Source organism: Zootoca vivipara, chromosome Z1 (assembly GCF_965207765.1).
Source record: "Zootoca vivipara chromosome Z1, rZooViv2.hap1.1, whole genome shotgun sequence".
NCBI classification, from domain to species: domain Eukaryota; kingdom Metazoa; phylum Chordata; class Lepidosauria; order Squamata; family Lacertidae; genus Zootoca; species Zootoca vivipara.
This window is the reverse complement of record NC_142583.1, coordinates 62752447-62777446: the sequence shown is the minus strand read 5'-3', so window position 1 is coordinate 62777446 and position 25000 is coordinate 62752447. Positions and strand designations below refer to the sequence as shown.

Here is a 25000-nt window from a genome sequence, read left to right as displayed (position 1 = left end):
TCAAAAATAGCAGTGCAATTTAAGGAATGAGTTGGCACCAGCAGTACAGCAGGTAAACACTGCAGCTATATTATAGTTACCGGTAAGTGTTAAATCTTCATTTTCACAAAAACACTAGTAAGAATTGAGCTTTGAAGAGGTATAGAGGCGCCGCTCAACATTCAGGAGATTTAACTTAATCTTTTTAACCAGCAAAACTTTGCTGGTAAGTGACAAAACTATGTCATTTTAGTACCGGTAGGAAGATACAAGCTCCAAATAAGCCTATCTACCAGTCACTGGCAATAGAGGGATTGCTCTTTAAGAAGAGGTAAAACTGTTTCCAAAGGTAGTTATGAACTACCGAGCATAAACTGAAGTTTAAATGCTTCCAATGTTACACTGAACGGCGTAATCCAGGGGTAGGGAACCTCTGGCTCGAGGGCCTAAATCCTCCCAATTTGGCGTGTGAGGCCATTTTCACGATACCATGCCCCAGCTATGAAGGAGCAATAAGGACCTTCAAATGACCTCCCACTATCAGCACTAATGAACTGAAAGGCACTAACAAACCCCTCTGAAGATAGGCTTACACCAGGGGTCAGCAAAAATTTTCAGCAGAGGGCCGGTCCACTGTCCCTCAGACCTTGTGGGGGGCAGGACTATATATTTGGGAGGGGGGGGAATGAATGAATTCCTATGCCTCACAAATAACCCAGAGATGCGTTTTAAATAATATCACACATTCTAGTAATGTAAAAACACGCCGATTCCTGGACCGTCCACGGGCCAGATTTAGAAGGTGATTGGGTCGGATCTGGCCCCCGGGCCTTAGTTTGCCTACGCACGGCTTACACTGAGAGTGCGACTGCAAAGCGCTTGATGTAGCCCCTTTGAACTTTGACAAGTGGGTAGCCCAGCCCACCCACGGACATTGGCCCAAAAAATGGGGAATTAAAGATGTGGCCCACTGGCCACAGACAGTTATCCACCCCCAGCATAATGTCACAAGCAGTTGGTTTTCTAGGTTCTGTCCCACCCTTCGCCCTGCCCTACAAAAGGCCTCAGGACAGTCAATATCCCATGCCCAGTCCTCACTGGGCTGTTTTCGGATTCCCCCTCCCTCTCACAAGAAGTGTGCGTTCCTGCAAGCCTTTGGGGTTCACCTCAAGCCTGCTAATACCTCCCCCCTTCTGTATGGATGGTGTCGTCAACTACATAAAGACCAGCACTTGGGATTAACTGAGCTCACTATCAAGTATATAGCGACGATATCAAAGTACTTTTTCAAAACAGAAGAGTTGTAAATATTTCTAACAGTTGTGTGGGTACATGCATGCTTTTAAACAAATGTTTCACCCCTAACATCCACCAGTGACTCCTCCCTTTGTGTTTTCTTGTCTACTCTTCTGTCTTGATAAGAACTGGCTGTTATTGACCAAGCAAAACCAGGATTCTCTTTCTAAAGAGGATGTCCTTTGGAATCATAGCTGGAAACATACTTTACTGAGACCAACGTTGTGGTATTTTTTCTCCATAATTTTCTTCACTGGATCTTCTTCTTTGAAAGTAATGAAGCAAAAACCACGACGCTTGTTGGTTTTGTTGTCCATGGGAAGTTCTATCGATTCCACCTGATCAAGAGGTACACAGATCACACAAAAGTATGTATTTTGAACAGCTTATAGCTAAAAGCACACAAAGAGCTTCGTTTCAAAGTTCATATTAAACAAAAATAATATAGGATGGAAGTAGTCAGGATGCAAGTAGTCAGCTGAAATTCAAACATCACCATCAATGATTGTATGAACCATAACTTAGAATCCAAACCGTACAGGGGTCTCCAAACTTACCCGGCTTCGGGCCGGTTCCTCCGGGCAGGGGAACGCGCTCCCATATGTGTGCGCACTCGCTTTTTCTGGTGCGGCGCTGGAAATGGCTTCTGCACATGTGCAGACATCATTTCTGGTGCACTTCCGGGGCGGGGCGGCATGGCACGAGAAATAGCTTGTGCGCATGCGTATGGGAGCGCGTTCCCTCGCCCTAGGGCCCATGCATGTGCACAAGCTATTTCTGGCGCCGCGCCAACCTGGAGATGGGCAACCGCACCACGACGCGCCAGTAAGAGCGGTCGGCGGGGGTCGCACAATTGGCTCGCGTGGGCCGTATCTGGCCCCCAGACCGTAGTTTGGGAACCCTGCCATAGTCTGAACTGAAGTAGAGGGAAGCCATTTTTACAGCCATTTTCCTGCTCAAGACCCAAGTCTCTGGGCAAAATGGCCTTCAGAGTGTATGACTATGATTTGTCCATTCACACATCAAACTAAGTCACAGTAAGCTTCCTTGTTCATGGTTTGCTGCAATGTTTGAAATAAGCCTCTGCATCCAGGAAAGTGCCCAGAGGTAACCCCGCCCTACCATGGATTACTAAATTAGTGAAAGAAAACTATGCTAATTGCAGAAGCATTAAATTGTTCAGAGCCAATTTAACCATTAGAGAAAAATGCCTGCATGAGTATAACATACCTCAGTAGAATTTTGAATACATATCAAATCTCAGGCTCTCAAAAGAAATTGGCCTGCAACTGAAAAATTTCAACCAGATTGTCTTAAGGATATCACTACTCTAATATTTAATTTGAACTTTTATTGGCTGGGTCAATTAGGCTATGGTTTTGTTCTGAAACCATAATAAACAGTGCACTCCACATCCTGCTAAACTCAGGGCAAACCTCCCATTGATTTCAGTGAAGCTGGCATTACCCTACTGCTGGAAACAAATTAGCCCCAATACAACTGTAACAATCCAGAACATCACAACACAGCTTTTAAACTGATTTGTAGGGGGAAGTTAATAGGACCCAATAAGCAACTGGTTTAGGATAGTTCTTAGGGATGAACTAAATGTCTATGTCCTCAAACTGAGGCCAGGACAGAAACTGGTAGTAAGAACGTGGAGACAACAAAGTACCAAAAAGTGTAGTAGCATAACAAAAATTACATGCAAACAAGAGGTTAAAAGTACCACGAAGGGACAGCTTTCTTACTGGGTAGCTGGACCTTTTCTCAGAGCTGCCTCTGTAAGGAATACCAAGCAGAGATCTCCTAGGTGTGCGCACTGTCATGAGTTTCATTATTCCCAACGGTTGTGCTTGAACAGGGGGTCAAACTAGCCCTACAGAGATGAAATAATTATGCCCTCCCCCAAAAAATGTATGCCCGCCCCCCCCCCAATTTTTGTCAGTACAGTGGTACCTCGGGTTACGAACGCGATCCGTTCCGGGTCGCAGTTCGTAACCCGAAAAGTTCGTAACCCAAAAAAGGCCCGAACCGCCGTTTTGCGCATGCGCAAAGCGCACCGCTTCTGCGCACGCGCGGCAAAAACACTTCCAGGGTTGCGCAGTTCGTAACCCGAGGTGTTCGCAACCCGAGGTACGACTGTAAACTGTTTTCCAAAAAACATTTTGGGGGAAGTTGTGAATAAGTATGAGTGGAATCCAATAGTGTCTATTTCTCTTCCCCACTGCTATAAATACCCTAAAGTTGCTCAGGAGATTCTATCAGCCACTCTGAGCAGTTCTGGAGGTGGGGGAATTACCAAACTAACTCAAAATGAACAGACAGGGCAGGTGACTTACCTCGCCAAAACCTCCAAAGTATTCCCTTATTTTCTCCTCGGGCGTATCTGGAGATAGCCCACCAACAAAAATCTTTTTAACTGGCTCTTTTGTTTTCATTGCTTTTGCTCTTTTGGGATCAATCACTTTTCCATTCAGCTTGTGTTCTTTCTGATCCATGACCTGTAAAAAAAATAAAATATAAAAAATGGCATCTTATATTTCCATGGATACTCGGCAAGAACTAGCATAGACCTTTTCTGAATCCTTGCAACAATGACAACGCGTCTTGAACACGTACCTTGTCTACGCTCTCGGCTTCCTTGAACAGCACAAAGCCAAAGCCTCTTGACCGCCCTGTAATTGGGTCTAACTTCAGGGTGCAGTCCACAACTTCACCAAATTTCGTGAAGTAATCCTTAAGATCCTTCTTTGTAGTATCCCAGCTGAGGCCACCGATAAACATTTTCCTGCAGAAGAAAACAAACGTTAAGATATCCAGACTTTAATGGGCTTTGCTAGAACAGTAGCAGAGCAATGTGAATATAGTGGTGCCTCGACTTACGAATTTAATCCGTTCCGAAGGCACCTTCATAGGTCGGAAAATTCGTAAGTCGAAAAGCGCCATTGGAAACATGATTTCCCATAGGAATGCATTGGAAATGGAAAAATTCGTAAGGCGAAGCAACCCCATCAAAAAATTCGTAAGTCGAAAAAACTATCTAAAACCACCGCGGTTTCCATTCGGATGTCGAGAAATTCGTAAGCGTGTGGCCATTTGCCCCATTCGTAAGTCAAAAATTTCGGTTGTCGAGTCATTCGTAAGTTGAGGTACCACTGTAGCCATTAGATAACCCGCCCCAAAACAATACCTGGCATTCTCTCCCACCCCACACCCATAGACCTAGGTACAAGCAGTGTGGGGGACAACTGGCAAGCCATCTGAAAAGGGGCTACACACCCCTTTTATGATGAATACACTACTGTAACTAATCAGAATTGCAGCAAGAATGTTGCGGTAAAAGCAAAACCCTACTCCCCTTTACCATCCCAGCATATCCCAAGGTAACACCCACCTCAGCAGCCCAACGTACTTCTAATAGCTTCTAACATTAATTAAACATATAGCGCTGCCAAATTGGCATGGAAGTAACCACATAAACTGGCTGGTTTATGATAGCTCCCAATTCTATTGTTCTGTTGTGAACTGTTTGGGTTTCTTATAGGTTAGTGCAAACACAAACCAGTTGCCTAAAATGCAGAACGTCAACAATAAAAGCTTTACACTAAGCCAGTGGTTCCCAACAGGTGGTCCGGGGACCCCCAGGGGTCCGCGAGCTATGCCAGAGGGGTCCGCAAGATGCTATTAGAATAAAAAATATATTAAATATATTTCGTATGATAACAGATTTTTTTGTTTTGGCCGCTTCCTGCATGAGCAGAGTCTAGCCCCAAACTAGAATTAGATAGGCAGTAGTTCTGCTGTATGCCGTTAGGTGGCGCTTTACAAACACTACTGTTTTGCAAAGAGGCAGCGCGCGCATTCTACTAACGCTCACCTCCCCAAGATGCTTTGCACGCGTCGGCTTCATTTGTGCGCTACTGCGCAGGTACCCTGTCTTCTCCATTCCCCTCCCTCTTCCCTGGCGCACGCTGCCTCTTTGCAAAACAGTAGTGTTTGTAAACAAAGCATTGTTTTCGCGGAAGCTACAGTTTGCGTAGTTAAAAATGGACTGTTGGTTAAAAAGTGGTTCGTTAAAATGACAAAGGCCTACAGATGAAGAGGAAGAACTGTAAAAAACGTATAAATATAAAATATAAAAATACTCTTAATTTGGCTCTCACTTTTTAATTTTAGGATTAGGAATTAATGGGGGTCCTTGTCACAATAGCGGCTCGATGAGGGGTCCTCGAGAAAATTTTGTTGGGAACCCCTGCACTAAGCATCAAGAATCCTAATGATGTGTTACTTCCAGTTCTGCTAATTTGTGAGTGAATATATATACTTCCACGGACTGGATCAAGGCCCTTCTGCAACCCAGTGGATTGCAATGGATGCTCCTGCTTGAGGAAGAGAAAGGGGAGAGGAAAGTTTAAGCAATTCCCTCTTAAGTCTCCAGAGCAACATTCAATGCTACTCCAGAGGCCCCTCCCTCTGGAACAGATCTCAGGGGAAGGGTGTGGGAATTGCAGAAAGGAAAAGAGGAATTAGTAAAGTTAACTCCAACCCCTTCCACTATTGGGAAGCCTGGATCCAACCCATAGCTGCCAAGTTATCCCTTTTTTAAGGGAAATTCCATTATGCTGAATAGGCTTCCTCACGAGAAACTGGAAAACTTGGCAGCTATGATCCAACCCCATGAATGTTTGTATGGTATAAAAGCAACGAAGTGCACAAACTAGTCAGGTTGATTAATGTAACAGGCTCCAAGACAAAAAAAAATGACAATCAAAGCTGCAGAAGTCCTGTATGAACTAGTTTTGTGATTACAATGATTTTCACATAAGACAGCACTGCTACCAATGATGACAGGGCCTCTCCCAAATCAAATATGTATGCAACCCAGGAGCAAAGAGGTAGAGACATGTCCACCACTCCCCACAGAAAAGTGCTTGATAGGGTTAATGAACAGTGAATAATACTTACTGCAAGTAAGCCAGAGCTTGGGGAAAGGGTTAGCCTAAATTGTTTTGAGACTAAAACAGGGAAGGGAGGGGAGGCAGCCCACTGACCAACTCCCAGTGTTGTAACTGTACTGGAAAAAGGCCGTACTAGCTATGTTCAGGAGGCCGTCCCTTCACCACCTACCGTAGCATTCAGTCAGGGACTTCCTTATCTTAAGGCTGCACCTTATAACAGCAACTGTGCCTGAAACACACCATGTGATGCAATATGGGTTGCTGCTAGAAGTAACATCTCATCTTTGAGCTGCAACTTTCACATAAAAAAAACCACCCGGAAGGCTGAGCACTAATAAAGAGCAATAAGAGAAGTCATAAGAGCTGCAGGCTTCCTGAAGCTATTTTCAAGATAAGCTCATGCAAAAATAAATAAATTTGAAGACAGGTATGTAAGTGAAGGTGGAAAACAAAGTTACCAGCTCCACACACCACCCCCCCCAAAAAATCTCTTTTTAATAACTATTTTAAAAAAAACTAATTTGGCACATATTTGTTACAGTCCTGCAAATACAGTGGTACCTCGGTTTATGAACACAATTGGTTCCGGAAGTCTGTTCATAAACTGAAGTGAACTTTGCCGTTGAAAGTAATGGAAAGTGGATTAATCCGTTCCAGATGGGTCCGCGGCGTTCGTAAACCGAAAATTCGTAAACCGAGGTGTTCATAAACCGAGGTTCGACTGTAATTTGACAGAGGTTGCTAGTATACAACCTTTGTACTGGGCCTTTCATGCTCAGTAATTTGTGATACACTGAACTTTACCACTGAACTGTCAAGCTCTTCCCTGTCTCGTCACCTGCACAGGATTGTTAAGAACATAGCAAGTGACTGGATACTTACTAGTTTGGTTAGTAGTTCTATGGTGCTCTTAGCACTCCAAGTGGAAGATGCAACTCAAATGTACTATTTGAACAGCTGCCTTTACTGATAATATTGTGGTGCAGGCCACCCTTCTTACTGAAGATATTGGTTCATTAGAGAACCACACCTGGGATGCAAACTGTTACAGGTTTAACACTTACAGTTTCCATGGAAGAAGTCCAATAATTGTAATCTACCGGTAGTAGACAATGGAATGCCTAATGCAGTGTTTCTCAAACTTGGGTGCCCAGCTTATTTTGGACTACAACTCCCATCATTCCTAGATAGCAGGACCAGTGGTCAGGGATGATGAGTTGTAGTCCAACAACAGCTGGGGACCTAAGTTTGAGAAACACTGGTCTAATGAATCTAACACTGAGCATCTTTAAAAGTATTACAATTTTCGGAGTTCCCTCCTGGAAGTTCTGACTGTTAATCCATTTCAGGTTTAGAGCATAAATGAGTTTCAGAGATTCAGAACACTTCATTAGAAAATGAAACTGCTGTCCAGTTGCACATCTGCTATCCTATCAAACAGAAAACAAGATTTACTAGCAGGGCAGGAATGTCCTTGGATCATCTTGTAGACATATTACATTCTTTACTATTAGGCAATGCCAGAAATGAAAAGATTTCACCAGTATAGGAAGAAATTATTCCTGCTAATTAAATCATGCCAAGACAGCATTTTAGGACCAAAGAAGGCAAGAGGCATAAATATTGGGTACAATTATTTTGAAAGACGGTGAGCAAAGCACATTTTCAAAAAAATAACTACTCATATGTACAGCTGCTCAAAAGTCAGCTTCAGCCTGCTTTAATATTATGGCAGTAAAACAACTACCCAGAAAGTAAAATAAAAAAATTCCTTCAGTAGCATCTTAAAGACCAACTAAGTTTTTATTTTGGTATAAGCTTTCGTGTGCATGCACACTTCTTCAGATACCAAATATGCACACGAAATATGCACACAATATGCACTTCAGATATGCACACGAAAGCTTATACCAAAATAAAAACTTAGTTGGTCTTTAAGGTGCTACTGAAGGAATTTTTTTATTTTACTTCGACCCAGACCAACACGGCTACCTACCTGTACCCAGAAAGTATTTGGTTCAACCTATGTGGACATAGCTTTAAGACAAGTGGTTAACCATGCAGCTCCACTACCACTGCTCAGCCTGGGCACTGACGTTCACCTCCGAGGGTCTTCTGTTGGTTCCCTCACTGCGGGCCCCCTTGGTAGTGGTCCCCTCCCTGTGGAATGCCCTCCCTTCAGATGTCAAGGTTAACAACTACGGTACCTGACTTTTAGAAGACATCTGAAGGCAGCCCTGTTTAGGGAAGTTTTTAAGGATTGATGTTTTTTTATTATTATTATGGTTTTAGACTGGTGGCATATAATAAATGTTTTATTATTATAATTCCATAGTTGAGGGAAAGTCGATGTCTATGCACTCTTCAACAGCCCAGGCTTAATGCTAATAGCAAATGCATGCTCATATTTGAACTTAGTTCCTGCCAACCTAGCAGTTCGAAAGCACGTCAAAATGCAAGTAGATAAATAGGAACCGCTACAGCGGGAAGGTAAACGGCGTTTCCATGTGCTGCTCTGGTTTGCCAGAAGCGGCTTTGTCATGCTGGCCACATGACCTGGAAGCTGTACGCCGGCTCCCTCGGCCAATAATGCGAGATGAGCGCGCAACCCCAGAGTCTGTCACGACTGGACCTAATGGTCAGGGGTCCCTTTACCTTTACCTTATTTGAACTTAGTAAAGGTAAAGGGACCCCTGACCATTATTATCATCACATAAAATAGCAGTAGGGACTATCATGCTGAGTCCCAGTGATTTAGGTCACTTACTATGCCTTAACTAGCACTATCTCAATAACATAGCCCAGCCAGGAGAGCTGCAGTATTTTTGAGCCCAACACTATGTATGGAATAATCTCCCTAGGGAGGCCACCTGGCACCCAACTTGCTGTCTTTTCAGCATCTGGCTAAGGCTTTTCTTCTGTCCCAGTTTTAAAGATCTGGCTTTACGGTTGGTCACTTTAAAATATGTACCGGTATTTGGCAGCTGCTTAGTTCTGATATATATATTTGGTTGTCTCTTAAGTTGTGGTTTTACTATAACGTTGTTTTGCTATAGTCATCCAGAACTCAAAAAAGCTTGCCACATTTTTGTGACATTTTAGCTAGTCCTAATAAAAATATTGTCCAACTGCGGATTTTAGAGGTTTCTTCCCCCATATGGGTCAACACGGCTACCTTTTGCTTCTTATTTTACAAGCTAATAAATGGAACACTTTAAACCATCCCCCAGTAAACCACATTACAAAACTCTAGGCTCGAAGGTACAAATGCATGATGGCTATCATCAGAGCTAATTACTTATATGTATATGCTACAAAAGGATACTGCTCAACTATCCTGTTAACATTTTCTCCCATGCATTACATAAGACATGCAATATACATTAGTTGAGCGAACATAGTGTTATCCTTTCCACACTGTAAAAGTCTCAGAGTAAGAAAGCTGCTTAGGTGACCAACCTAATCCACTGAATGACAATGTAACCTTCGGCCAGATAGTGGATACTCTTATTATAAACAGGGGGGACGGGCTCTTCACCCAGGATTTCCACATATCTCTGCAGCCACTCACACAGGACACAGATAAAGACAATGCCATGGAACCACCAAGTAAAAAGTAGGTTTCATGACCGGACAAAAGAGGGCTCAGTGGAAAGCTTCACATTCGTTTTGAGAGCTACAGAATGTGTGCCATCGAGCTCTTATATGAGCTTATATGACTGTCTTTTGCACAATATACACAACTGAAAATTTGCACAGAATGGGCTCCACTCGCGCCATTTCTAGCCAGGTAGCAGCTCAAGTCGATCGATCTGCAGCGAAAACAATGAGCCTTGTGACCGTCTACTCTCTGAGGCCACAACTCTTTGTTTTCACGCATGCCTGGCTAAAGAAAACAAAAAAACAAAACAGCAGGGCTCATTCAGACAGGCTACAAGCCATCTGCTGCATTTGACAGCCACTTCTAGACTGCGGTTTTGCTGCATTTTTATAGCGCCCAGACCATGCACACCGAAGTCCCCCTCTGCGTTAGAAGCATTTTGCTCCGTTGAAACACACAAGAACACACAAGCGCACAGGCACAACCCGCCGCCCCCTCTCCGGCTCCACAGCAAAATAAGGCGGCGAAACGGAAGAACTCGCTCTTGCAACAGGCAGCTGCTCCTCGAAGTCCCCCAAGGCGCAGGAGCTCCGCTCGCCCGCTTACACTTGGAAGCCATCAGATAAAGCACCAGATGCGCGTCCACGACGCGGAGGACTCGCGCATCTCCATCCTAACACTACCCGGGGAGGGGGAGGGGAAGCGAGGGAGATGCGGAGCGAAGCACTATTGGCGGGGCGGCAGAACCAATTTTGGGGAGGGGGAAAGGAAGTTCCCCTAGGAAATAATGCCGCCGGTTACGTTTCTCCCGACTCGGGAGTAAGCAGCCGGGTCAACGCGAGGCGGGATGAGGCCCGTCGTCGTCGTTCTCCTCCTCCACCCGCTCACCTACCCTTCATCCTCCTCGTTCTTGCTCGCGTCGATTTTCGCTCCCTCCGATTCTCCTGTGCCGCCGCCGCCTCCTCCACCGCCGCCACCTCCTTCGGCGCCGCCGCCGCCGCCTCCGTTGCCCGAGGCCCCTTCAAGCTGCTCGGCTTGCTCCGGAGCCTCCGCGGCAGCGGCATCTCCGGCGACCGGCTGCTCCGACATGGTGCCTCGGCTGGCTGGTCTCGGAGGAAAAGGGTGAGAAGAGGGTCGCCGAAGGTTTGTGGTGGGACGGGAGAAGAAGGCGGGATCCTGCGAGGCGCGCGGGGGGGAGGGGAGTCAGTAGGGGCTGCGCTGCGCGACGGCGACGACGTGCGCGAGCTGCTGGCGTTTCCCTCCTTTCTCGCACTTTAATGGCGCCGCCTCGATGGTTCCCAACCTAAAATGGCCGACGGAAGGAATGCGGCGGCGCGGCCACGTGACCGACGCCCCAGTTTTCTTTCTTTCTCTCCTCCTCCCTCCACCCCCCACGCCGTGCGCGCGCATTCCCTCGCTTTGAGAGGAAACCCATAGAGGCGTAAACGGACGGGAGAGCTAGAGCGGCCGTCGCTGGCGGCGTGGCGTCTTTTCCTTTCGGCCTCTCCGCCGCTCTAGCCTATAGTCGGCCCCGTCGGTCGTGTTGTTTGTTGTCATTGCATTTATTTATTATTCCTTAGGATTGCCTCAGCTGCCCCCATATTATCCCAGGGCAGTTTTTTAAAAAAAACATATTACAAAACGATAAAAGCACAAATAAAACTGAAATAGTTGGAAGGGCGGGGAGTGAGTAATAAGGGAGCAGCAGACAATAGGACGGCCGCCATCGCAGGCCTCACACAACGAACAAACCCGGTTTATTTCTCCCACAGAACTACGGTAAGAACTCGGGACTCCCTTTATTCCTGTCACAGAAGCGCCGCCATTCCGTGCGCGCTCTGAAGGAGGAGGAGATCTCGGAGCCGGAGATCCCGCGAGGGTCTCGGCCAAAGGGAGCGGAGCTCCGGGGAGATGGAAGCGGGACGCGGGAGGGAAGAAAGGGCCGCGCGACTCCCTCGCGGGAGGAGAGGGAAGGGCGGAAGGCGGCGGCTCAAGGCTGTCCTGGATTAGACCAGTGGCTGCCAAAGTAAAGGATTAAGACCGGAACTATTGTGTTTGGACTAATTAAGAAAATTGGAGCAGGACCAAGGAATCACATCAACTCCTGATAATCAGAACACGGGAAGTTTCCAAAAATGTTTAATTCGGAACCGAATAACTGGTTCTTTTGATTGTATTATGATTTGGTATTGTATCAATGTGGCGTGCATTGGACTGTTATTAATGAAAAATTAATAAAAAGTACTTTAAAAAAAAAGGCTGTCCTGGATTATGAACGCAACACCGGCTGTGCGCCTAAACGGACTTTCCGCGCCGGATCTTGTGCTACCTGCACGACCAGGACTGCCGTTTACTATTGCATTTACTGTATTGTGTTTGCAATTTTCCGCCCGCGTTTAACACGCGAACGATCCTGTGAAGAATCCCACGCGCGTCCATAACACGTTCAGCGACGAATAACACTTCATGCAGTTCTGTGTATGAGAGATGCGAGAAAGACACGAGATGGGTTTGTGAGAGAGACATGTTCAGTCCCCACACTTTTATTCATCAAAATACCCTCTTTTTAAAAAAACAAACAGCGTTTTCATCCACTTGATGAAGCGGACTATAGTCCGCCAAAGCCCATGCCATAATAAACCTTTTAAGGCGCCACGGGGGCTCTTCGTTTTTGCTGCAAAAGACTGAAACGACCACCCCTGTGCAAATTTGAAAGCAATTACAGTACACATTTGAAAAATAAACGACTGACAATATTGCATTAAGAACTTCCAAAAATGCATAGCAGCCTGGATCGTGACTCAGTATATTCGCAGTTTCGGCTACAGATGCGGGGGGTGGGGGGTGAATCTGGGGCATTGTGCTCACATGCAAAACAGGCACACTATTTGCTGGGCGCTCTTAAACCTGGCTCCACACCCAGCCAATCTTCCATCATCAATGGGGCTTAATACTGATTTATCTGCATGGTTCTTTTAGGGATAAGAAATAGATGCCAGCAAAGTGCTTACATAGAAATAATATAGTACAGAGCATTATTTTTTAATACTGTACAGGGATTTCACAGGTGGCACAGAGCAGATTGCCATACTGGAACAAGTGAGCTTCAGGAGACCGTTAACATGAGGTTCAGTGCTGTCACTTTTGGGTTGGCTCGCACGTTTTTAGTAACGCTGCCAGGATTTATCAGTAACAGCTTCTTCATAGCTGCCAAGTTATCCCTTTTTTAAGGGAAATTCCATTATGCTGAATAGGCTTCCTCACGAGAAACGGGAAAACTTGGCAGCTATGAGCTTCTTGTGAACAGTTGGGTGTTAATTAGTAGTTACACTGTTATCTTCTGCATTTCCTTTCTTTCTGAACCGCTTACAATTCCCTCCCAGTATTATACACACCTGCCTACTGGTTAACACTTACTGAATCTGAAAAAGATTGCATTCTATGAAACTAGAGTTCTAAACTACTGTAGTTAATTCTTTAAAATATACAAGACCCTTAGTTTATGAAGGGGAACTCTCAAGAGAGAATGCTTTGCCTCAAGGTCTCAATTTCAAAGAGCAGCCTCTCTTCCTGATGCCCTATGGAGCTCTCATTAAATCTCCTTATACACTAGGGCCTAGTGTATATACTAGGCAAATACTGTACATTGTTCTTTTCCCAGGCCTTCAGCTAATTAAACAATCTACAACCGTACCTTGGATCCCGAACAGCTTGCGACTCTTTAACGTTTTGGTTCCCAAACGCCACAAACCCAGAAGTGAGTGTTCCAAATGTTTGTGGCTTCCAACTGCATGTAGGAAGCTCCTGCAGCCAATTGGTACCCGCGCCTCGATTGTCCAACATTTTCCTAAGTTGAACAGACTTCCCGAACAGATTACATTGGACAACCAAGGTACGACTATACAGTATAGCCTTCTAAACTAGGGGGGGCAAATTGTTTTTCCTATGGTATTTTTTATATTGTAACCTGCTTTGTGATCTTTGGATGGTTTAGAAATTTGATAAAACACTGGCATTTCCAGATAGGGGTAGGAGACCCTGCATCTAAAATGCTGGAAATCCTGCAAATCACCACAGGAAATGTATTACTTGATAGCCAAGTGGTCCAACTGCATATGGCAGCTTCCTTATGTTCCGATGACCTGAGATTTAACAATACAAGCTGTAGTTTTGAAAAAAGCAAGTTTGGACTTGATATCCATAAAGGCTGATCACCGAAGAATTGATGCTTTTGAATTATGGTGCTGGAGGAGACTCTTGAGAGTCCCATAGACTGCAAGAAGATCAAACCAAATCAGCCCCGAGTGCTCCCTGGGAGGACAGATCGTGAAGCTGAGGCTCCAATACTTTGGCCACCTCATGAGAAGAGAAGACTCCCTGGAAAAGACCCTGATGTTGGGAAAGATGGAGGGCACTAGGAGAAGGGGACGACAGAGGACGAGATGGTTGGACAGTGTTCTCGAAGCTACGAACAGGAGTCTGACCAAACTGCAGGAGGCAGTGGAAGACAGGAGTGCCTGGCGTGCTATGGGCCATGGGGTCACAAAGAGTCGGACACGACTAAACAAGTCTCAAAGTGGCTAACAATCTCCTTTCCCTTCCTCCCCAACAACAAACCCTCTCTGAGGTGAGGCTGAAACTTCAGAGAAGTGTGACTAGCCCAGTGATGGGCAACCTTTTGAGCTTGGTGTGTCAAAATTCCCCCAAAACAGAGCTTAACTCGGGTGGTGTGTCACTTCAAGAAAAAAAACCATAATTTTGCGATATTTATAGTTTAAAAAACAAAAATGTATAATTGTTATAACTGTATTCAATAAACCAAAAACTATTTTTATTCAATAAACCAAAAACAATTTAACCAAACCAAACCAAAAACCGCTTATTTATCACAAAGTGCCCAGAGTTGTTGAGCTTTTTGGGGGGAGTTTGTTGAGCTTTTTTGGGGGGTGCAAAAATTGCTTTGCTTTTGGGGGGATGCCCCAAAGCTGCTGCGTTTTTGGGGGGTGAAAGAGAAGAGAAATAAATGACGAATACCTTCGCTGGAACTAACACGCAGCACCGACAGTTTTGCCAAAGTACCAAAAAACCCAGCACAGAACGGGTTAAAAAACCAATCTCTGGCTACCAGCAACAGCGGAGACAGGCTGTAGCAGAGACAATCTGGAGGAGTGGGAGAACAAATGGGGGAAAACAGGGCCAATGGGCCAATGGGGTGCGTGCCAGCAGTGAGGGCTCTGCGTGTCACGTCTGACACACGTGTCATAGGTTCAACATCACTGGACTAGCCGAAGGTCACCCAGCAGCTGCATGTGGAGGAGCAGAGAAGCGAACTGGGTGGCTCTCTTGAAAGAACTGGTGGGAACTTTTAAGGATGAGCAGCAGGACATGGCAAAGTTTTTAAATGCAAAAAAGGGTGGGGAAGTAGGATTCCCTCAGATTACATGTACTGTATTGCATACTGACAATGAAACTATGTGCACCATTATATAAATCACTCAATTACTATCATGGTCAGAGGTCCTTCTTAGTGACCACTCAACATTAGGGTAAGGGGAGATCACTTGACAGTTTGATTGGTAGCAATGAGAAAAAGAGCCTCTTGCCTCATAAAACCCAAACTATTGTTTTTATTCTTTAATATAGAAAGAATGCAGCACTGAAAAAGCCACATCCCCAAATACCATACATTACTAGATAAGGGAACAATAATGAAAGGCCAAGTACTCATGGAGTAAACTCCCCAGGCACTGATTATTTTCATAGGGTTTGCTTTTCCTGCTGCTTAGCACTCATTTCCATTTCTATCTTAGATTCCTTTTACTGTTAAGGTCACTGGGCTGTAGAAATGCTCAGACACAGCCTACTTGTTTACAACAAAGCTCAGGGGGATGTAGAGACTACACACTATTCATACCTTTAGTTTTCCAAAGATCACACCAAGTTCTTACATTCCATTTGAAAGCCCTAGTTTTTATGCCCGTGATTGTCATTATCATAACTAAGGCTAAGTAGACACACTGCATCATCCCACTGTGTTTATCAGCAGCAGACTAGACTGTATTGGCTGCACCTGCCAAGTCAAAGCATGAGCAATGGACAAACGCCCCTCCGAGTACTTACAACTTTTGATTAGAACAATTTGTTGTGTTTTAATGAAACAGCATTTTGTCTTCCTTAGTAATAAAAACACCTTAAGTTGCAGAACTTAATTACAATGCAAATGGTTTTTTAAAAAAACTCCCAAACGACCAGCCAACAATTTTCAGTAGACCTACTGTATATGTTTCAGTCTCTGTTCAGTGTTTTTCAAAGAAAAGTGACGACTTTCCTCCAAGCAGCTGCATCATACAAAGATTAGGGGGTATAGATCAACATAAAAGGTCACACTTGCTTCTATAATCAATAAAGTCTCTTCATTTTTTTAAATGAAAACATCAGTGATAGAATCATGTTGCAGTACAGCATGGAATACAGTTGATACACACATACCCCCACACATACCCTTGCATTTCTCTAGCACACACTGTGTGGGTTTAACATGTTGCAATATTGCTCAAATGGTATTCTTGAGCTTGATACAACCATCATGGTATTCTCAAAATGCTGAAGACAGCACTCACAGAAGGTAAGCATTTTTATTTGAGTCATTCAACAAAGAAATACAAATAAAAATTGTATAAACACAAGAACCACATTGGCATCATAACACAGATGACAAAAGGACAAAAAGTAAAAACCATAAAGAAAACTATTCGGCCGCTATGTACAGATGGACACTGTTGTGTCATACACTAAAAGTCTTTTACAAAATAATCTCATGTCACGAAGACCACCCTCCAGTCAGTCCTGATGCTCTGCAAGATGGCTTTGCTGTAGAATCTACCTACAACCAAGACAAAAAACATTATGAGACTAGTGCAACATTTACATTCTTTTTAAAAGGTCCATTTTCATGAACTGCTTTAAGTCCTCTATTTATTCCTCGCTTCACTGTTAAAGATCATATGCATCTCTGTCAACATGAAATATTTCTGATGACCCAATTGCACTTTACATGCCCAGGCGTCCCAGTTCAGCTCAAATGATGGAGCTATGTCAAAGAACTGTAGAAACTCAGCAAGGAAGTTCTTGGTTTACTAGAAACCAAGCTGTAGAAGAGCCTTTCACGGCTTCAACTGCTAGCAGGAAAGAGAAAGTGGCAATACAAGGAAAATTATTGTTAGCCAGGTGATTAAATAGAAACTGCCATCTGCATATGATCTTTAATGTTTCCAGATTTAAAAGTTCGTTTAGGTTTGTAGAATTCACTAATAGCTATAAAAGAAAAAAGCAAGCATTAAATCTTAAAGAACGAACACTTAAAACGAGGTTCCACAATTGATATACAACACTAAACAGAAGACCAAAAATGATTAAGCTGTAAAGGCATTTATGCACTTTAACTCCTGTAAAAAACCATTTTAAGTTAAGACACTTAAATCTTCAAAGATTTTTAAAAAGAAGCCAAAGTCTGAAGTTTTCCACTTTAATCTTTACGCTGGGTACATGAAGTTGGAAGAGACCATACCACAGGACAGCGTTTTCTGGTGTATGCCTTGCGCTCTGCCTGCAACGTGCGACCCCCAGAGATAGACGTGGTCAGGGTGACACACGGCCTGCAATGAAGTTCCCGCTGGCGGGTACAAACAAGGTATAATGTCAGAGTTAGAAGACAACAATCTTGTTTTGCTTAAGTTGTACCCATTTCAGTACTTTACCTGTTGGTTAACACTTCTATTAAGTTTAATTATTCCTCTACACCACCTGGCACACAATGTAAGCAGAAAAACTCTTATGTTTCTCTGAAGTACTAAGGACGATGAACCACCTTTTACAGAGTTAAAGATCTATAGACACTTAAAAGCAAAGAGTTTTAAAAAGACATTTCAAAACACGTTTTTTAAAAAAGTTTTTTTAGAAAAAGGCTATTCAAGAAAAGTGGTTTATACTTGTTTGTCTATTGATCTTTAAATTAGATTAGATGTATGGGTGGTGACACTTTTCACTCAATACACACCTGTTTCTTTCCAGGTTTTCCTTTAGTATGGCTGGTAGTTGTTTTGGTGATTACCGCCACCTCGGGATGCCTTTCCATACGTGCTTTGCTGTCCTGTTCAGGAGAGAGAGAAATTGCAGCTTCAAGGTCCAGCTCAAAACCACATAATACTCAAAAGATGCTGTACCAAACTATTATCAGAATCAGTTTCAATACAGACCCCTACAACTAAAAATCCGCAATACCCTCCTCTTCCTGCCCCATAGATGCCAGGATGAGAAAGACCATAAAACCACCCTAAATCTATAGCATAAACTAGAGGCAATATTGAAAGAAAAGAAGCTTACCACTGTAGTCAGCATATCCCTGTCCATAGCCATAACTTGGGTAGTTGTACCCAGAATAATCATATCCACCATAGCTGCTGTAACTCTGATCGCTGTAAGGACTGTTGTAACTTCCATATCCTTGATCATAATAGTTGTTATACCCTTGGTTCCAGCTTTGGCCTTGACCTAAAATAAAGTGATGACATGAAGTCTTTAGCCCTGCTTTTTTCTATGTTAGAGAAAAATTAAAAGCCGCTGTATTTAAAGCTTTTTTTACTCTAATATTCAGCTGCAAAGGCTCCCAAATTTTAAAAATGTAGAACCATCTCTGCCCTCAGTCTTACAATGTAGTATCACTCCAACGACACCCCCTCAAGTTGCAACTCCCGATTCAGATCTGGAGACAGATTTCAGCAGTTAAGAATTAAGGCACACTTACCCCTGCCACGTCCTCTGGAACCACCACGCCCACCAGATGAAGCGCCTCTGCCTCCCTTCTGTTGCTGCTGTTGCTGCCTATATACATCTTTGGGCTGTGCTACCTTTATCTCACACTAGATGAAAACAAAAGTGCAGAAATGTAATACTTAACATTCTGAACTACCATCACTCTTGCATGCAAGAGAAGATGCAAGTGACAAACACAAAGCAAATACCTTTCCAGAACCAATTTGATGGTATCTGCTTTCCAACAATTTCTTTACCGGTTCTTCGTCTGAGTATGTGATGAAACAGAAACCCCTTCTTTCATTTGTCTTCGTGTCCATGGGAAGCTCAATATTTTCTATCTGAAAACCACAGTTAAAAGCTGTAAAACTTAACCCAATGTCAGCCTTCACCAAACTAGTGCTCTCCGTGTGTTTTGATCTACAACTCCCATCAGTCCCAGCCAACACAGCCTTCCTTCATCCTCTTGGCCCCTATCTTCCAGCTTCCCACCTCTACCATCCCATTTTTTCTTGCAAACCCTCATGCCTAAAACTAAATCTCTAACTTGTACGTACTCTCAAATCCTTCCCCTGTACTATGATCTATCTTGAGCTACATTTACACACATTCATCCAATGCTCTTCCCGCATTCCTTTATTACCCTCTTAGGTCTTCCTTCACCCCTCTTACTTTTACCTCATTGATGCAATTTAGACTACAAATTCTGAGACAAGGCCCATATTTTTCCTTATATTACTCTTAAGCACCAGATGATTTACAGTGCACTGACCAATAATTAATATTTTTAGACAGCTTGCAAGTAAAGTCTTAATAGTGTAAAAATCCAAACCCATGCCCCTACTTCCATTGTAAACGCAACTCTCAAATTGTTCCCATTTATTCCCACTGTAAGCTCTAATAGTCAACGGCCCCAAGAGAAAAGCTATCAAAGCTAATCAAAGGTCACATCTGCAGATAATAAGCCAGACTTTCTGGCCTCTTTTGAATCAGCTTTACAGATCACAGCTTCTTGCAACAAACTCTGATCCCTAACTTGGACATAATGAGATGTCGAAGCTCCCTCCTTCATTGATCCTGTTTGTGCCAGAGGATCAATATAAAGTAGTGACCAGGGAACACTGCTCACTCAGAAGGTCTAGATTTCTGCTGTATGCAAATACAGACAGTGTCATTCAAAGCTACAATATTACAGTAAGCCCACAACTTTTGGGAATCGTGCCTAAAGCCAAAATTACAGTCAAAACACATTGGGTGCAACGGTGGATGAGATTGCCACATCTTTTTTTACTGGATGCCAAACCCTTTTAAAATTTTGCCAAGCTGAATTCACACAAGTTAAATGTGCACAAGTTGCAGGCTTCTTGTACAATTTAGAACAAGCAATGTTTTACCAGTAAGTATGCCACACAATACCCCTCAACTGTAGGCACAAAAAATAATGCTAGACAAAGACAACAACAAAGATTATACCTCTCCAAAGCCACCAAAATATTCCTTTATTTGCTCTTCAGATGTATCTGGACTCAGTCCACCAACAAACACTTTTTTGGGTGGCTCTTTCCCCTTTAAAGCTTTTGCCCTTTTGGGATCTATTAACTTGCCATCCAATTTGTGTTCCTTCAGTTCCAAAACCTAAAAATACACGAGTTCAAATTCAGACTCAGAAAATGAAAATACTTCACAAGTATTCAGAGATGCTGCTTATGGCCATTTAACACCAAAACTTACATACCTTCTCAACACTGGCAGCATCTTTGAAAAGCACAAAGCCAAAGCCTCTAGACCTCCCTGTGACAGGATCTGTTTTAATTGTGCAGTCCACCACTTCTCCAAAGCGAGACAAATACTCTGTCAAATCTTTTTTGCTCGTATCCCAGCTTAGGCCTCCAATGAACATTTTACTGCAATGAAAGAACAGAGATTTGATTAAATTATACCTTCCCAAAACATTATGTATTTAATGTATGTTTTGACTTTCCATGTGCAAGGTAGCTAATAAATTTAAAGTAAGGCAATTACACTAAACCAATACAGAACCAAATTATTAAGCAAGATAGACAACTATGCTTGATTGCCCCAACTCTATTGTATTCCACATAAATTAGAAAAACTAAAACATGTCACACTTGACGTACAGCCACAAGTTAGTAAGAAAAATCCAAAACCTCATTTTTGTGGGGAGGGGGTCCTTCAGAACACAGTTCTACTGATCTGTCCCACATATGTGGTTCAAACTGTAAGCAAAGGTGACTGTAACGGTGCTTGATTTTTTTATATGAAAGTCCTATCTCTTATCCCTACCATGGGAAAAACTGGGCATAAAGTCCTCAATGTTGATCTACAATGTTATCTTTATTTTCCAATATTTGGGGAAGTAAGTATTTTAACCTCAAAAAGCCCAAATACAAGAGTAACTAAGTATAGGTTAACATTTTCATGAAGCAGAACACAATATGTGTCTATTCTGTGATTATGACAACTCTTGTAAATTCTAATGCCTCTACACAACAGCAAATGTATATATGGTTTAAAATACATGCCTATGAAGATAGAAACCCTATTACACTTTCAGCCATGCAAAGAAAATATTAGCCATGCTTAGTGGGAAGCTTATTTTGTTTAAATGGGACTTACTTCCAAGTAAAAGTATTTGGATTGGATGTTATTTGCAGGCAAACACAATCTATCCTGATTTAAGACTTTGCAACAGGAATGAAAGATACATATTTGATTAACAACTCATCCTATCTTGAGGTTAGAATGGAATCAGGACAGAAAGAATGATATCAGTTAAGACACCCTTCCCTGGAAGTAGGAAACATGCATAATAAGTAAGAACAACTATCAGCTTTGAATAGTCCTGCAAGGATGATATACTTCAAGAACACTCGAAATACAGGATAACATGAAAGTGCAGATAACTAACCATGCTCTCAATCTCAACAGCCATGAAAGGTAGGTCAATGGGGATTTCATATTGTAGGTGGCTGGGATAAGGCCTTAGAGAACTGGCCAAACACCCAGGAATAGTGAGAATTGCAATTCAGCATCTTCAGAAGGATCGTACAACAAAAGAGGTTTAAAGACGCTCTCAAGGGAAATCTTTAAAAAATGTAGTGTAAACACCAACAACTGAGAATCACTGGCCTGTGAATGCTCCAACTGGAGAACAGCCTTTACAAAAGGCATCATGGACTTTGAAGAAGCACAAACTCAGAAAGGGAGAATAAGGGAGAAATGTGCTAACAGGAAGGCAGTTTGGCAAATCCTCACTGTGATCAACTCCCACCTGAAACCTATGACCCCACTGTGGAAGGATGTGTGGATCCAGAACTGGCCTCCACAGTCAGACACACCGTTAAGATCATATTCATGCAAGACAAACTTACTCGGTTACAAGTGGTCACCAAAGAAGAAGACAGCTACATCCAAGAGTGAGTCTCCATGTTGCATGAGAGCCAGGCAAATGCAGCAATTAGGATTGTTGGGAATAGGGCTATGTTTCCAAGACTTGGGAGTTATAGTCCAACAATAGCTGGAAGACCTACCATCCCTGACCACTGGTCCTGCTAGCTAGGGACGATGGGAGTTGTAGTTCAACAATATCCAGAGACCCAAGTTTGAGAAACACAGGACCGGGGCCTGGGAGGGTTCCAATCCCCAGTCGGCCACTTGCTCTCTCACCCTAACCTACCTCACAGGGTTGTTGTTGTGGAGATTAAACGAAATGTAAGGGCAAGCAGGACCACGAGTGCCTGGGGGGGGGCCGTTGGGGCCGAAACGCAGTAAGTGAAGCAAAATGAACTAGCGTAGCAATCCTGTGATGAGCACAGCCTCGGCAGGGAGAAAGTGCGCCCAGAACCCAGAAAGATGCCTTGAGAGCCTGACCCACAACGAAGCCTACACTGGCCGGCAGCGGCTGTCCAGGGCTGCAGAGCAGGGAGTCTCTCCCCAGCCCCGCTGGGGATCGAACCTGGGACGCAAAACAGGCGCCCCTTACTACTCAGCCACCGCCTCTTCCCCGGTTCCCACTGCGCACGCGGCGGGCGGCGGCGTCCGCTTTGCTTGAGCCCGCCCACCGGGCTCCCCCATAGGCTGCCGCTTGCGTCACGGCGCCTTAACGGGCACCTTCCCGGCTCCGCCCAGTTGGAAACGGAGGCTGAGAGCGCGAGCGGGTGGGGGGCGGAGCGAAGAACACACAAAAGGGCCCGGGGAAGCGGCTCTCGCGTGCGAACGGCCTAGTCACGTGGCCAAGCCGCTACAGCCCCCCCTCCTCTCTCCCTCCTTCCCGCCATTTACTTTTCCTACAGGACAAAATGGCGCCCTCTTTTCCTTCCCCCCTCCCCTCGCCACGCCGCGAGGCTCGTTTCCTCCACCTGCTCGTCCGCCCTTCGTACCCGTCATCTTGCTGGTTCTTGCTGGCGTTGATCTTGGAGCCCTCGGCGAAGTCGTCCCCGCCGGCGCCAGAGCCCGCGTTGTTGTTGTTGCTGCTGCCGTAGTCGGTGTTGTCCTCCATGGCCAAGAAGGGCCGAGAAGAAGCGCGCACAACACACACACAAACACACAAACAAGACGAGAGAAGGGACAAGCGAGCGAAGCCGAGCAGAGTATTAAAATGGCGGCCGTAACAAGAGATCCGGGCAGAGCCTGCGCCGCGTTTATATACGGCCTCTCTCGCCCAATCGGCGCCGTCCGCAGGCGCAGGCGCGGAGGAGAAGGAGGGCGGAGGGATTTCCTGTAGTAAAAGAGCGCTCCAGTGGCGGAAGGGCAATGGCCGAGGAGTGAGCCTGCGTGGCCTTTCGGTTTCTTCCACCAGGGACTCCACACGTTTGCGTAGAAAAGGACCCGTTTGCATTCAGTGGGTCTCGTTTCCCAACATTATTATCATCATTTATTACCCGCCCTTCGCCCGAAGGCTGCAACATTTAAAGCAAAAACATTTGAAAACGGTTCAAAGCAACAAAATAAGACGGGTCCTAAAAAAATAATAAGCTGCGGTTGTAATGCTAAGTCTATTTATTCAGAAGGCAATGATGGTGGATTCAGGGCTTTGTTGGCGCTAAGGGAACTGCATCTGCCATCGCTTTTCATAAAGCGGATGAAGTGAAACGTGGCTCCTGAGCAGGTGCAGAGTGCCTTTCTCTTTCTTTCATGAGTAAATACAGATGGGCAGGACATCTGGGACATCCCGTGGGAAAGTGAACCTTCACCCTCTGTACTTGCCCCAAAATCAATTGTACAGCCTGCTTGTGTGGTTTGTGGCATCTTTCGCAAGTTACGCAGTGCGAAAGAAGGGGTTCGGTGGTGGCTTTTAGTGGGCACAATGAAGCCCTCCCATGTTTGGGGCTGTATGGTCATGTAGTGCAAGAAGAGTTCCCCAGAGGACATCCATACGTATCATGATTTGGATGAGGTTTCTGTGAGGGCTGTATTCCTTTGTGGGGAACAGAGTGCATATCAAGGGTGAGTATGGCCATGATACATTACTACGGCTACATACACACATGCATTTAAAGAAACTCCCCCCCCAAAAAAAAAATACAGTAGTGAACTGTAATAAACTTGTTGCACAGCTATAATTCCCAGGACCCTTAACTACAATTCCCATAATTCTTGGCAGTGGGAGGCATACAGTACTTTAAACGTATGGTATGTACGTGCATTCGTCCAGTACCCTACATGATTCCAGCTACACAAATGTTAAAGGTTTCTCCCAGTGCTTTTTTTCCTAAAAAAATTAAAATGTTTAGGGGTACTCTTATTTTCACTCAAGAAAATCACCATTTTATAGTTCAAATCGGGGGAAATAAAAAACACAGTAAATGGACAAAAGGACAAAGATTCACAAAATGTTTAGGGGTATCCGTACCCCTGCATCCCCCCCCCCCGAAAAAAGCACTGGTTTCTCCACACATACATTGTTCTCTCCATCCAGGAAAGCAAACTCTGTCGCAGTTCAAGAACACACCAAACCAGGAAAAATCACCCAAGGAGGGTGGTGCCCAGAAGTTAGTGTGAGGAGTTGCCTGTCTGCATTCTCAAACTCCCCACTGCTTGCTATTCAGACTTTAGCAGGAAGTTAAGTAATGCTTCAAGCAAGGCTTCTATAGTATGCACACTTATCAGGAAGGAAGGAAGGAAGCTCCACTGAGGTCCGTGGGGCAACTCCATGTCAACTAGAGTAAGATTACAGTGCCCATGCTCTTTCCACCCTATTTGTAAAAAAGGGAGAAGAGGACAAAGAGTATCCTCAGCCTTTCCAAGCAGCGTTACCTGGCTCCAAGCTTAGAAAAGGCTCAAGGAGCAAAGGACCCTGTTTCTTTTTCTGACAAAGATTTGTGCCCATACT

The 25000-nt window shown here is 44.3% G+C and overlaps 2 protein-coding genes across 11 annotated transcripts in view; both read right to left on the bottom strand.

Annotated features, from left to right (window-relative positions):
• Nucleotides 1–11151, bottom strand: part of HNRNPD (heterogeneous nuclear ribonucleoprotein D) — a 15190-nt gene extending 4039 nt beyond the window's left edge. For all 3 annotated transcript variants that reach the window (XR_004692406.3, XM_035112199.3, XM_035112200.3), the window contains exons 1-4: nt 10730–11151; nt 3898–4066; nt 3618–3779; nt 1482–1613 (exon numbers count right to left, since the gene is read on the bottom strand). Coding sequence is in view for 2 of the 3 variants with exons in the window: in XM_035112199.3 (XP_034968090.2) it covers nt 1482–1613; nt 3618–3779; nt 3898–4066; nt 10730–10926 (660 nt within the window). In the remaining variant the exon portion in view is untranslated. The remainder of the gene's footprint in view (nt 1–1481; nt 1614–3617; nt 3780–3897; nt 4067–10729) is intronic.
• Nucleotides 11152–16453: 5302 nt separating this feature from the next.
• On the bottom strand, nt 16454–23286 carry HNRNPDL (heterogeneous nuclear ribonucleoprotein D like). Of its 8 annotated transcripts, none has more exons than XR_004692388.3 (9): nt 23028–23286; nt 20384–20552; nt 20122–20283; nt 18858–18989; nt 18641–18755; nt 18220–18387; nt 17894–17986; nt 17405–17509; nt 16454–16720 (listed from the first exon to the last, which is right to left on the bottom strand). XR_004692388.3 is itself a non-coding variant. In XM_035111751.3 (8 exons), the coding sequence occupies exons 1-7, from the start codon at nt 23165–23167 to the stop codon at nt 17916–17918; spliced, it is 957 nt and encodes a 318-aa protein (XP_034967642.1). In that variant the 5' UTR covers nt 23168–23286; the 3' UTR covers nt 16454–16720; nt 17894–17915. The 8 variants fall into 8 exon arrangements, 4 of the variants coding, with proteins under 4 accessions (XP_034967642.1, XP_034967645.1, XP_034967646.1 ...); XR_015947802.1 differs by having other exon boundaries at nt 16454–16716; XR_015947803.1 differs by having other exon boundaries at nt 23049–23286.
• Nucleotides 23287–25000: the final 1714 nt, after the last annotated feature.